The following is a 14,530-nucleotide window of genomic DNA, read 5'->3' as shown; positions in this document are numbered from 1 at the left end:
ATATAAGGCAGGGTCGTCATTCTCAGCATTTTAAAACCACAAGTCTGTAACAAGATATCCAAACAACTTTGCCTACTGTTCCTGTGCTGATAATCTTCATAGTGACTGGGGTAGGTGTTAGCAGAATGAGTAGTAAACCATTTTGTAATTTTTAATGTCAATGTACCAGTGAAGTTAGCATGCTGGTAGTCAGAACAGTAAAAGAAGTATTAGAGAAAAAGCAGAAGTACAGAATGCTTTGTATTTTACATGAAAAGTTGTGCACATTGAACCTCACAGATAAAAATGACCACAGCTAAACAACCTGTGATTTGCATCTGTACTGTTAATAAAACTTGGATTAACTTTGAGATGACAGAAACGGCATAAATTAAATGTTTTTCAAAGATTAAAACAAAAGAACAACACCTGTGCTATAAAGCAAATCTGCCGTTAGAAAATTCAGCTCTGATTAGAAAACGTGGTGAAAAAGAGTCCAGGTCAAAAGTCACGGCATAGGCAAAGCAGAAACAAACTCCAGCTTTTCAACACCTGTGCTCTTCCCTTGTTCTGGATGAGTCCAGCACTTGTTCAGGGACCTCCACAGTTACACACGTAGGCTCCACAGTGCAAGTCCTGATGCATCCTTAAGAAGCGACTACTTTAGAGGGGACCTAAATGTGATGGGACATACCTGCTCTTTTACTTCACTCTTGATTGCATTAGTTTAAGTGACTTTTTCACCTGGTGAATTTTGGTGAATCACTTGGTTACTGTTGCTGGTCCTATAAATCCTTGAAGATTCTCTACTAGTATATGAATAATTTATGATTCTCTACTAGTATATGAATAAAAGAGGGATCAAAATATCTGAACAGCAAGCTTTTGTTGATATTGACACCACTTGTCAAGACATCTTTATAAGGTCTCTGCCTCTGCTAGCATTTGAAATAAGGATCCATTTTTCCATCCCATTAACTGAAAAATATTTACCTGAGGTGCTTAAGCTAATGCTATGCTGGCTGCAGGTTCATTTTTGTAGTCTGAGGGAAAAAACAGGTACTTAGAGAGAGCAACTCAGGTAACCTGAATTCCTCTCTGTAGGCACCTACCCCTCTTCCCTGACTGGCAAAGGAGCCAGGGTCATTTAGGTGTCAAAAGGTTGAAATCAGAGGTAAAAAATTACCATGTTAAAAATGAGACTGCACACTTCCTTCAATGGGTTGTTTACTGGACCTGATAATACCATATTTTACTATTACACAGATACCACTTCTGAAAATCATTGGAGTGATGCTCTCCAGTGATTGAAGATATTGAATCTCAATGTGCTATTGGCACAATGCTTTCAGTTTCTATGTATATACATTTATATGTATGCACATATACATACACACACACACTTACGTATAAATGTATGCATTTAATTGCTCCATCATTGCAAACAGTCTGACATGTTCCAAGCGGTTACCTCATAATATCCAAAGAAAGGGCAATGACAGATCTATTGCCTGAAATAACCCTTATTCAGACCTCTGGACTGCCTGAAAAGGTGTTTTGCCTAAGTAGCAGCTAGCTCCCACCAATACTTAAAAAAAAATATTCTGAAAGAACGAAGAAATCAAGCAGAAATTAACAGTTAGTCTTTGAGGCTGATAGATACAAAACCTGCCAAAGCAGGTTTGACACTTAGTACTTAAACATGGCTTTATACTTTAAAATCCTTTTTCATCTGTCTTGTTCTTTACTTGCTTGCTCACAAGAAAACAGGTACCAGCGAATTTATGTTCACTGCTCATTTCAGTCCCAAGAATAAGATTGTCTGTATCTTAGCTGTCATACAGATGGCATGTATGAAACATGGCTCTTGGACTAAATGGAGAGTAGGATTTTATTTTAGGACAAACAGGGACAAGATATAAAACCCCTGCCTACAGAGGAGTACCTGTGCCTGACTAATGAATCCTCATGGCCATAATAATTTTCTGTGTTTAAGCTCCATCATCTGATCTACTGAGAGATCTCACTGAGGCAGTGGAAACTGAGCAAAGTACCCCCAGTCCCAGGAGAAGTTACTTGGGCATTGCTTTGTTGGAAAATGTGACTCTCAGAAACTGTGAATTTAGGGTCTAATTACAAAATAGAATTAGGTAGAGGAACAAAGAAAAGGCCCTAAAGGGAAAACAAAAAGGAAGAGAATAGAAAATGTTTTAAAAGAGAAAGTAAACAGTGCTTTAATGATGATGTGGCTACTAGTACTCTCTGATAAAGTATGATACAAAAAGAAGCATGTATTTCGGTAAATTCTTTAGGTAATAATGAAAAAATCAGGTAGTAATTAATTTTAAATGTTTTAAGACCATACAAAAAACCAACAAACTATGATATCTGCAAATTTCACAAATGTCTTTCTTACCTCCTGCATACATGACAGCCAACATTATCGATGATATCCAAGCTATCTCACTATATGATGTGTGGAAGATTTCTTGTATTTCTTTGAAGAATACCGTGATGGCTTTGGGGAATGCATAGGAAAATCCAATGGAGATAAAAGCCCCAAAGACCACAACCCATCCCCAGCCTCCATCTGGAGGTGGGTACTGTGGCGCTGCTGTTGCTGGCGGCATTTTGGGTCTCTGCCTCTTCTCCAACTAGGCTGAAAAAGAAGAGAAAAAACAAGGCTTCAAACAGTTTTCCTTTTTTCTTTATCAGATTGCAGTATTCAATCATCATCTGCAGGGATTATAAAGAATCCTCAGAGCAGAGACCAATTTCCAGCTTTCATGGGACCATGGAATGCGAGTACCTGTTTTTAGAAGCAAAATCTGTTTTGCAAAAACAGTTGTGGGAAGAATATTTGCAATATCCTATTCAGTATGTGGCAACTGTTACAAATCACTGACCTCAGTCACTGAAGTTGTATTTGCAGTTAGTCATTTATTGGAAAATGTCGTGTTTGTGTGGGTTAATTTATGTAGCTCTACTGTCTACACTGTGGAATTAGCGCAGGAATGAAACAGAAAAAAAAACTGGAAATTGAACTGATAGGAAACAATGGAAAAAAGTTACAGTAAATTATCATTAAATGCCATTGTGTTAGCAAGATTTACCGGTACCTCAGCAAAATCATCAGCAACGATAGCAAGGAATAAATTAATTACACAGCTTTTTATCATATGCTGTCATTACCAAATTTTTGGCCACTGTTGATATCTCTTGCATATCTCATCAGAACATCTAAAAAGCGGGTTCTAAGCAGAGATTTAAGATTCCCTGTGTACCCATAAAATAAATACAAAATATTACAATTCCACACTGTACTCTTATTTTTAAAATTTTCATCTTCATATTAGTTGATGTTGCTATTACTTGCAAGAACAAGGTGGAGCTTGACGGTACTATTTTTGCTCTGTTTCCACATGTCAGAAGACATCAAGAAGTCTTTCACTAATAACCTCACAAACTTTCCCCAGCTTTTATCTAATTTAGAATATACCATAATAGATGCCACCAGAGTGATATTTTACAGAGGTTCTGAGAGGTGCAACCAACACATTCAGGCAGCTCAAGAAATCATAGGTAATCCCCATAAAACTCCTAAGGTCTGAAATAAATTTCATACTGTTATTATTGTCCTGATATCTAAAATCTTAAGCTTCCTACATTCTGCATAACCTGTTTAGAAAACATGTAGTAGCAAGAATCCATTTTGTAATTCTGAGATTTTTATTATTAAACACAGAGCTGGAGTCCACCATGTTTTCCTCTGTGTAAGCCAGCCTACACAGACAGCATGAACTGAAAATTCCTCCTTCCTCCCTGTTTCTTTCTTGGGCATTTAGGCAACTTATTACTCTTGACTGGTCTCCTGCCATACCAGTATCGAAAGCTGTGGATGATGACAGTGGGTAGGTTGCTGTTACACTTACGATGACCAGCAAGTCTCTATGTGACTTCTACTGTGCCACTTATGGCATATTCCAATTCTCACAGCAAACTGCAGCGGGAGTGCTATGATTACCTTAACAAAAAATAAAAAACTAACTGTGTCAGCTTATATTAATCTCTCGGGATAGTGCCTAGAGTACTTTCAGGGTAAATGCCATGTAGCATTACATGCAATATATGCCACAAAACTAGCAAAGTGTTGCTTTTAAGATTACCTATCACTAGGCTAGCCCTGTGATAAAAACCCTGTGTACTTCTGATTCTCCACTTTACTGAAGCTGATTGTAGACATCACCCTGATATCGGCAGAGCTCCAGGGGGGAAGCTAAATCAACCACTAAAACATCTGGCTTCTATGCAACATTGCAAAAGCCCAGGTAGTTTGGCTTCTGCATCGTATCGTTTGCTGCTGGCAGCAATAGGTATCTATTGCTCTGCACACAGAGCATATAAATCTTTTTATACGCATGTCCAGAAAGAACCTCTGGCACGTACTGTGTTTCTGCTTATTCTAGTCTCAGCTTAATATTAGTCCACTGACACACATCAGTGAGGAAAACACAGGCCTGCTGCTAGAAGAAGTTGGACAAGTAGAGACAATCCTGATTGCTGAGATTTAACTTTAGCAAAGGAGTTAAATACCAGTTTGCTTTTGTTGAATCAGGACCCATTAGAAGGAAGAGTATCTCAGAAAACCCATATATAGCACACATAGTGATGATCAATTGCCTTCCAAAGCACAAAACCTCAAATTGGCATGGAAAGCAGAACTTCATTTCTGTGAACTGAGCGACAGTAAACAACAGAGTTTGCTATCTGTCCCAGAAAGCTGTTGTTCCCGCTCATCTGAGAAAACTTTTGGTTATTTCCTAAAAAAAAGGTTAACTATTGTTTTCTTACACTTCAAAAGTTTAGGCATATTTGTTTTCGTATTTCATATTAATATGATAACACTTCTATCTCTATTATAAATTTTATTAATGCCACACAACATCAAGGCATTGCTCTCCATAAAAATGGAAAGGGATTATCAATTTACTGAGGAAGCACTCCTTTTCCTAAAAATAATACACAACCACTTCGAATAATCACTGCCACCACATTTGTCAGAACATTGAAGGTTTCTGAATGTCACTAAGGCATCTGCGCTTTGGAAAGATCCCATTCTATCCACCCCTTTAGGGCAGCAGAACAGACTCTGACAGTTCAGTGCTTTCCTCCCTTCAAAAGCTTCACAGTAAACTAAAGGGGCATTAAGGAGCCGAGCAAAGGGGCATTGACTGCATATGCCTCAGCCTAGAGGCAAACTGCTGCAAAGCCCACTGCATGGCCAGCTTGCAGCGCTGCTGCAGAAAAAGGCTGTCTGCTAATGTACGCTAAATACTGTCACAAAGAAGAGCCTGGATCATTGTATCTCACACCTCCTGTTCATCCCACAGAGTACAGTTAATAATAGCTTCCCTGGTGTTCCTTTATGATCGTGATAGCCAATTTTAGCTCCAGTTAATCAAAGGTGAAAAGGAAAAAAAATAGTAAGTACATGTTTGCACCAAGAGGAAAAAAGTATTCATTCTATCAGAAACATTAAATCCAACATCCCAGACATTCCATATCTGCTCAGGAGCTAAAGCAGCTTTCTCCTGTAAAATCTGCACTTAATATCCCTAAAACTGAACTCCTCCTAAAGCAGTCTAGCACATTAATATACCTAGCTCTAATCTAAGCCTAACTAGTAAGATTTGGGTAGTTTAGGTAGTATACGGACAAGTGCAAAATCAATTAGCAACCAAAACAAAACAGCATTTTAGATGAGTGGATGTAAATATTGACAAGGGAAGAGGCAGAAGAGGGAGGAATGAAGCAGTGACAAGCAAAATGCCTTTTCAGAGGTCTCAGAGCTTATTATGGGCTGTGAAGAATAAATGGATATATGGTAGAAAACATAAAAACAGGCAAGTGCAATGATGTCCATGCGAAGGACACGGTACCAGACAGAAAAAAAAAAAATAAAAAGCAGCACTTGCGTAAATAAAGGTCACCACCAGTGTTTTTAGTTTGTCATGTGAATTCCATCATGTGCTTAAAGCTAGCGAGTGAGCACTGCTCATACCTGCGCTTTTATAAGCAAGCGGTGGGTGAGGAACGCTGCCTGCCTTCCGCCCAGGGAAGCAGCATGGGAACGATGACTGAAGCGCATCCTGAGTGAAGCCATCAATCTCCCTTCTCTCTGTCAGACACAGAAAGGTTGCTCAGCCTTTCCATACTCTGACTCAGACCATGCACAAGGATTTTCTCCTAAGCTCCTTCTAGTTCCCCTGTATAAATCCCATTTATGTAAGCAGTGAAGAAGAACATAGCTTACTGTCATAAGAGCTGCATGTATCTACTAACAAATAGTGGGAGAGAAACAGGGCAAGAGGACAATTTTAAAACATCTGATATGCAAAATTTTTTACTATGTAGGTCTCAGCACATTTGAACTTCATTGGGCAAATGAGAACTAGTGAATGAAAGAAACAGAGAGAAAGGGAGGAAAGGAGGGGGGAGGAAGGGAGGAAAGAAGGGAAAGAAAGGAAGAAAAAAGGGGAAAAAAGAAAGGGAGAAAGCAGCAAGCAAGCAACAAGGTCAAACTAAGAGCAAATGCTACAGACAAATAATGTGTCTTGATATCATGCACAGTAGACTTCAGTCAGTCATGATCAACCTGTTCAGCCTGCTCTTGTACCAATGCTTCATTAATATTCTGCAGTTGCCAGCTGCCAGAATTAGCTATCAATACAACAGATTGTCAAAGACTCTTCTGAGAAGGGGTTATATTGTTCTCCTGTTTACAGAGACTCCGATTTTACTGGGAGTTTTAGTTTTGTTTTTCTGCAACATTAGAGTAACTGTTTGCTTTTCTGCTTGCATTTTGTCTGCCTTGTCCTCAATGTGCCCATCACCACTTGAGTCAGCAGCCATTTGTCCCAGAGTAAAAGAGCTGGTATGTGAAAAATCTGTCTGCAGTTGCTGTAGGATAGTAGGACTATTTGGCACGTGTGCACTGCATTCCCGTTCCACACAGTAAGCCAAGGAACGCAAAAAGCTTTGCAAACTTGAGCAAATTCAGTCTTTTAACGTCCCTGTGGGGTCACTGAGAAGTATCATCCACTTTCAGACATGGGAAATAAATACAGTAACAGGCTAAATAACCTAAGCCTTGTCCCAAATCAGTGGCAGAGCTTAGATGTGGACTAATGCCAAGTAAGCTGTGAGTTATGACTGAGATTTTTAAGTACATGTGTGTTTTAGAAGCTCATTAAGTAGCAAATGCAGATTAATTGTACTGCTTAATACTTGAGTGAGGAGCACAGGTGTAGTACAATGTTTGCTTTATAGGTTTGAATAGTCTGCTGCTCTAACTTACCCCTAACGAATGTTAATTACACTCCTGTATTTGAAAAACATGACTTTGTGGTAGCATTAGTAAAATAATGAGCTATATAGGAATTATACTCTTCTAAAAGAATCCTTGCTTAAAAGCTGCAAAAAATTCAAATTTTCTTATTTTTATGAACAGCTCTTTAACAAGTTCCAAGCAAGATGGCAGTATAGCGGGTATCATCTCATCAAATGGCATTGCCTCACCAACTTCTACAAGCTGTTGTCATCATGTTGTGAGCAATATTCATTCATATTTGATGAAAAAAATACCTTGTTAGTTTTGTAAGATGGTTTTGCTCTGACTTGGGATTTTGTCGTGGAGAAAGGGACGATGCGGAAAGGCTCTGACTGAAGGGAACAAGCGAGCCTGTTCTCTGCTTTTAGCTCTAACTACTCAGTTTCTGGAGGCAAAGTAGCACCTAATGAGCTTTGGTAACCAGCCTTAAAGAACTGGCTAATCCTCCTGAAAGAGGAAAATAGTCTCCGTTTTGTCTGAATGTCTGTATTCAGAGACTGAGGAGTATGTGATAAATGAAACCCAGGTAGATGAAAGATACACTCAGAATCTGACTTTACTGCATTTTGTCCACTAGGGTCCAACCTGCAGGATAAATACACCACTGTGTGAGACCAAGACTGCTAAAATGTGCCCAGGCTATCTAGCATTTTAGAAAGCTGCTGGTCTTTGTAAAGTTTTTCCAACAGACTTGAATCAAAGGCCGTGTCTGCGAATGCTTTCCAGACTTATGTGACAATAAAATATATTATATATATAGCATATTATATTAAACTGTATTTATGGGGCTTCTGTTAGGATTTACTATTTTTTCCTAAAAGTCTAAGCAAATCTTAAAAAAACAAAATCACCAGTCTTATTTAAAGCCTATTTAACTTCAGTCTTTAATAGCACAATATCCAACAATATTAAAATATCTTACTACAGGTATTTTAAGCATAAAGCTGTATCTTACTGAGAAAAAACAACCTTTTTTTTTTCTTGAAGCAGAAATGAAGGAACTATAAATATGCACATCTGTGAAATAAACATGGACTTACTCAACCCATCCATAATTTACAGTTACGAATCAATATGGTAGTATACTTGTCATCCCACTGAAGCAGTAACAAGACAAGTATGTGCTTGAAGACAGTGTGGGAAAGTCCACATCACAAAGCAGGCATATTAATATCATTCTTGTAAATGCCTAGGAGGTTAGCAGAGGCAGGATCCGTGGAGAGAAGCAGAAAGGAGGGAAAGACATGTAAGAGAAAAATGGATGAACACTCCCAATAACTTTGTTTCTTCTTAGGGTCTGACATTGTAGTGGGCTGATTCTTAGTAACAGCATCAGCTGAGCAGATAATTGGATGTAAAAGCAAACACTGTTTGCTGAGTTAAACAAGGATGATTATGGATGTGAGTTCCTGATGGCTGTAGGAATAATGAAAGGTCTAACTCACTTTTACCAAGAAGACTGGAATAAAGGCACATGTCATGTAATTCTTTCTTCCTGTTTGAGGACTCAAAATAGGATTACTGAGACAGAAGTGAGCCCTCTAAGATACTGCCCTATAAAAAGCAAAAATGTATAAATTATGCTGTGAGAGTGTAATTAAAATCCCGTTTGCACTAAGGCCCTATTTCATCATGGTTTAAACAGAGGCAGAGGCCAAAAGCTGTTACTAAGTCAGTCACTAAAGTCAGGTTTTTACAGCACTGAAACCCTCATCTGAAAAAATTATATTGAAACGATATTAGAATTGTTATATCATTGAAATCTGATTTTGAGCACTGCTGAGTCAGTAGTGAGATGACGTAACATAATTTGTCAAAAGTAATACTAATGCAGGTTTTTTTTTTGGGGGGGGGGAGTGTTCGGTTTTTTAACCTCATATGTTGTGCAGCCATATTCTCCTAGGAAACCATAATCTGTATTCACAATCACAGTCAGGGGTTGGACTTCCATTCATCATGTCTTCCGCTATTACCTTTTTTCATTGACTTTAAGGGAAACCTAAATGACTGCCTTACTCTGCATGACTAAATGCCTAGATGACTAAAGTTAAGTGAAATGAATTCCAACCAAAGTGATTGCAATTCTGTTTTAATTACTTCAAGAAAGCAGTCAATAGAGTATCTAGCCTAAAGAGGTTGGCACTCCACCCAAATTGAAGTGCAATGAAATGAAATGTTGATGGCTAAATTGAAAATGCCAGTGATCCAGTCTGAAGAATTAATCAGTTTTAACAATAAGTTGATTGAGGTTGATGAAAAATTCTGCATACCTGGAAAAAAATAAATCATCAAACTAATCAACCTTTCAGAAAAACCCAAACCAAAACTTTGTTGTGCCATTAAAGAACTAGTTTTAATAAGCTCAGTTAAACCCGTCCTTCATAACTCAAAGTGTTGGCTCCCCGCACTGCAAAAATATTGATCCACTTATTAATTCATTTCTAACCACTTGTACCATCCTTTAAATTCTAGTACTACTCCCTCATATTTAACTATGGTAGTTACCAGCTTCACAACCTACTGTATAAGCTTATTATTTTAACTCTATATAGAACAATTTTGAACCATTTTTGGTAATACAAGCCTTTTCACTACATCAGCACACTCATCTTCTTTAAAATTCACATTGAGTGAACGTTATAAAAAAGAAGAATACCCAGAATAACAAAAGTCATGTAAATCTGGAGCTGTATATTGACACATTTTTAAGAGCTCTGATGTTTGGAAGAGGGGGTTATATTTTCACTTATTTGTAATATTTTATAAATGGAAGAACTAAGATTTCAGGTCAGTGTTAATGGAGTTGTCTGCACAGCTGCTGCACATTGCTTGAAAAATAAATAGCATAATCTTTCCAAAGCAACAGATTTTCCATTATTAATAATAACAGATATTCATTTTTATATCATTCTCTCAATATTAAGCTGCAGAAAAAAAAATCAACGATTAGAAAAGCTAGTCTATTCCCAGGCTGTGCTATTAGTTAAGGTTTTCAAAATCAAAATTCATATCTTTTTACATAAACATATAATTTGGAAGTGGCAATATTTAATTCATTTATTGCTGAAGATAATATTCACATACATCTACCAGCTTAATATTTGACGTTATGAAGATGCAATAGATTCCAACTCAAATTCTGCTGACATTAATTTCTGTAAATTTTATCAAAGTTACTTTGTGCTCTTGAGATTAGAAGCCAACCCCTGGCTGTCTTCTCTACTTCAATATTATGGCCCAGTGTACTTTCTGTCTAAGTCCTACCACTTGCCTAAATCCTGGCCTGGAAGCATCATCTCAGACATACTGGGAAAATATTTTTCTTCTATTCTCGTGCAGCACATGACTCCCATGGGTGGAAATAGTTACTAATGCTTAGGTCTCAGTGACAACTACTTAGATTATGTAATAGGAAGTAAACTGATCTGGATTCTGTTCCTAAGAGCATATGACTGGAAACACATAACAGGCCAAGGCTGGAAAATAACTCCAGACTGCAAAAGCTTATACAGGTTTCACATTTCATTTATTCTTGCCAGTTTGGAAATTGTTACTTGTTTGAGAAATATTTTCTGTATTATTAATAAAATGGAAAAGGTTAGCAACACTTCTGATGACACAGAGACTTTTAGAAGTATGAACTGGGAAATCTAATGAATTATGAAATATCTGTTAGCAAAGCTACAGTTAACTTATGTACTATATAGAAGATCACATAAATAAGGCAAAAAGAAAATGGGCAGAACCACCAAAACTTAGCTTTTAGCCACCAAAATAGCTTTTAAAATAAATTACTTGGGAACCATTGTATCTTGGAAAAGCCAGAATAGTTTCTGCAATTTTAAGTATCCAGTCTAAAAAACTCCCCAGGATTTAGGTCATAAGTAAGATGCTATTCGGTTAATGTAGATTTTAAAAGCTGTGTGAGAGAAGAGAAAATAAGCCAACTATTTGTATGAAATAAAATTAAAAGCATACATATAATTCAAACTGAAAAATCCAATCGATACAGCTGTGCCCATACAGGCTTGATGTGTGAGCTCTTTTTGCCAGTGAAAGTTAAAGTGTGAGCCACTGATTCCAAGCACAATATAGCCAAAAGATAAATTAATCCAGAGGTCCTTCCAGAATTACTAAAACATATTAGGTCAGAAGAAAGACAGACAGACAGAAAGAGAGAGAGAAAGAGAGGAAGAGAGAAAAAACATTTTTAGAACTGAATCAATGTGGCTTCATACAACAAAGTTGAAGAATTCTAAAAATGTCAACATTTTTCTCACAGATATAATCTACCTCAGAGTTTTCTCAAGACAGAGACATTAATTTTCATTTTAGTAATCTCATGACCAGTGATACCCATGACTCTGGAAAAGCAAAACATGACAGCAAGGTATGCTCCTCACTCCAACTGTCTCCAGTACCAGGCAGATATGCTAACAAGGTGCTCATGTTTGGTGCCATGTAGGGGCCATCCTTGAAGATGCACTTGCCATTTCTTAAGTACAGAAATCAGGTTTTAATAGCACCTTGAGGACTGTGCAGGAGAAGGTAACATCTTTAACCACCTAGCATTACGCTAGACAGCTATGTCCAGCACACTCAACTTTCAGCCTTTCTTATGCTGATATTTATGCTGGTAAAAGATTGTAGAAGAAGGTCTATTCTTATTTGATAACCTGTAACTTTGAGCAGACAGCTAAACAAATGGGGAGGTATATATTTACATGGGACAGTGCAGTACTATGCAGATACTCATGCTATCTCTTGATGGCTAAACATGTGTAGCAGGAGCAGAATAGCTATGTTAGCTCAGTATCCCATCGAGGTATCATGGCATTGTGCTACATAAAATAAGTACATGTATGATGATTATTTGTCCAGTCTGGAACATGATGATAAAAAATTCATTTGAAGTATGTACCAAAACTAATATAATTTAGGCAATGGCAATGTTTTAGCATAAACAAATATAGGGAAGGAAGAAGTTATGATTGTATTTGATTTCCATGGGAAGGAAGAGGATGTTTAATTACAAACTTACTATGTACTTTGTCCAAGTGTTAATGAGGTGAGCTGCTGATATATATACAAAACAACTTTAAAGACCAAGACGGTTTAATCAAATTCTGATGTGTACTCCTCCACCCATTGTGAGAAATTGGACATGGGGAGATCAAAAAACCTCTCTTGTCTGTTACGGAGGACAGTTTTTCCTAACGCAGTACACAATACCCAAAGAGTACAAGAATCTGCTGTACCTCTCAGAGAGTAGTTCTACAATGCTACAGCTAAACCAATCTTCGACTAATTTGCAACAAGCTTCAGAATTCATCAACAGTTTAATATAAATAATATTGTTTATACATGTATCAGTTGCAACTTTTTTATTCTGCCGTTTACTAAATCCCCATAGAACATTCAGAATGTATGTGTGAAGCTTGTGGTTCTGCTCTGGCACAGTGGCACTGAAAAGTTGTTTAGTGCTTGTCAGTACACTCAAAGAGATGAAGAGATGACCAACCACTGAAGGATGCATATTTTTTTCATATTTTCATATTTGAATCTCCCATTATAGATTTTCCATTTAATCCCAGCACTATGCATTTATCTTATATAACATCCATTTCCCCAGCTTACAGCGAGGAACATAAGCCTTCTGCAACATAAGCCTTTTGATCAGAACTTACCAGCTATCTTAGCCTGTTATGAAAGTGCTCCTTTCAAACATTAAGACAAGAGGAACTTCTTTTCTTACTACAAATGGATGATCCAAATAGGCCACTGTCTGGGTCACAGACCCAAAAAGCAGACCTGAAAACTGAAGTCTTGAAGTGCAACAGCCTGCTAATTGTGCGATATGAACTTGCTATTGCAATAGATCTGGTTTAGCTGTTGAATTACTCATTTTTGACAGAGAATATAGGGTAGCATTGCTTCATTACTCAAAAGCAACCTGACAAGTCCACACCAAGATGCACTTTTGTTGATATGTGCTGGACTCTAACTGTAAAATTTCTCCAATGTATCAAAGTGCTTTGCTCTACATATCCCTTCTTTGCCAAAACCACACCAAAGTAAACAGACTCACAAGCATTAGCTTTTACATTTCTGTATCATCACATGAAAAGCTTTACACTTCAGATTGTTCTCCTGTGAACTGAGATAACATAACACTCATTATTTGCATTATTGAGAATCTAGATCAAAATAATTCAAATCCTCAATATTTCATTATAATAGCTGCAGTAGAAACAGCAGCACAGTTTACATAAATATATAGCAAATGAGACAAGAAGTATAAAGATCTCTGTGGTATTTGCATGCTTCCAATTAGCAGAAGGGCACAGTAAAAAAATTCACAGAAGAGACTAGTTAAATCATATTCACCTGGAAGCTTAATTTATCAAGTGCAAGCCATATCAAATGTAGGGCAATGAGCACATCAATCTAAGCAATGACTTTGTTGTCCTGTTCAGGACAGCAGTTTAATCAGTTCAGAGGCAAAATATTGAGTTGTGGTTTTCCTCCTGAAAAGCAGACACATACACATATTTGGTTGTTATCTTCTGCTGAAGGCCAACTTACACATAAAACCAAGATTTTAGTCAAAATTTCTAGATGTAAAATTGTTCATAATGTGTAAAAACAGGTACAGCACACTCCATGTATCTATTCATTTTGTCTTGACAAGAAGACAAGGAAGCGGCAGTGGAGTTTTGTAAATCTCAAGGTTTTCCCTTGAGAAAGCAATACAATGCTGGGATTCACAGCCTAAGAGCATTATAGTCCACTGAAGATTACTCTTTCAGTCTTCAAGACAATAATACTCTTCTTTCTGTACAAAACACCCAACTCTGGAGTTTATATGTTTTTCTAAAACCTTTGAAGACACCTCTTTTACTCATTTCTACTGAAGCCTTAAACTATTATCCTACCTATCCATAGGTATACATAGACTATACATAGACTTCCTATGCATAGACTTTTACTTTCACATACAGCCCAACTGACTTCAAAGGGGCTTAGATAGATTTGAACTACAAGTCCATATTTCTAATTGTCATTTAGCTAGGTCCTTTCTCAGTCAACAGCTGCAGATGAAACAACCACCTTCTGGGATGACTGAATTTAAGTAAGCATTTTTTTTTTCTTTACAGATTC

The 14,530-nt window shown here is 37.3% G+C and overlaps 1 protein-coding gene across 2 annotated transcripts in view; it reads right to left on the bottom strand.

Moving 5' to 3' along the window:
• The window catches only part of SLC16A7 (solute carrier family 16 member 7), a 90,336-nt gene that overhangs the window by 34,428 nt on the left and 41,378 nt on the right, over positions 1-14,530 (bottom strand). For both annotated transcript variants that reach the window (XR_009483950.1, XM_059815919.1), the window contains exon 2: positions 2,396-2,638. Coding sequence is in view for 1 of the 2 variants with exons in the window: in XM_059815919.1 (XP_059671902.1) it covers positions 2,396-2,609 (214 nt within the window). In the remaining variant the exon portion in view is untranslated. The remainder of the gene's footprint in view (positions 1-2,395; positions 2,639-14,530) is intronic.

The sequence above is a fragment of the Gavia stellata genome, chromosome 4 (assembly GCF_030936135.1).
Source record: "Gavia stellata isolate bGavSte3 chromosome 4, bGavSte3.hap2, whole genome shotgun sequence".
Taxonomy (NCBI): domain Eukaryota; kingdom Metazoa; phylum Chordata; class Aves; order Gaviiformes; family Gaviidae; genus Gavia; species Gavia stellata.
This window is presented reverse-complemented; position numbering and strand designations above follow the sequence as displayed.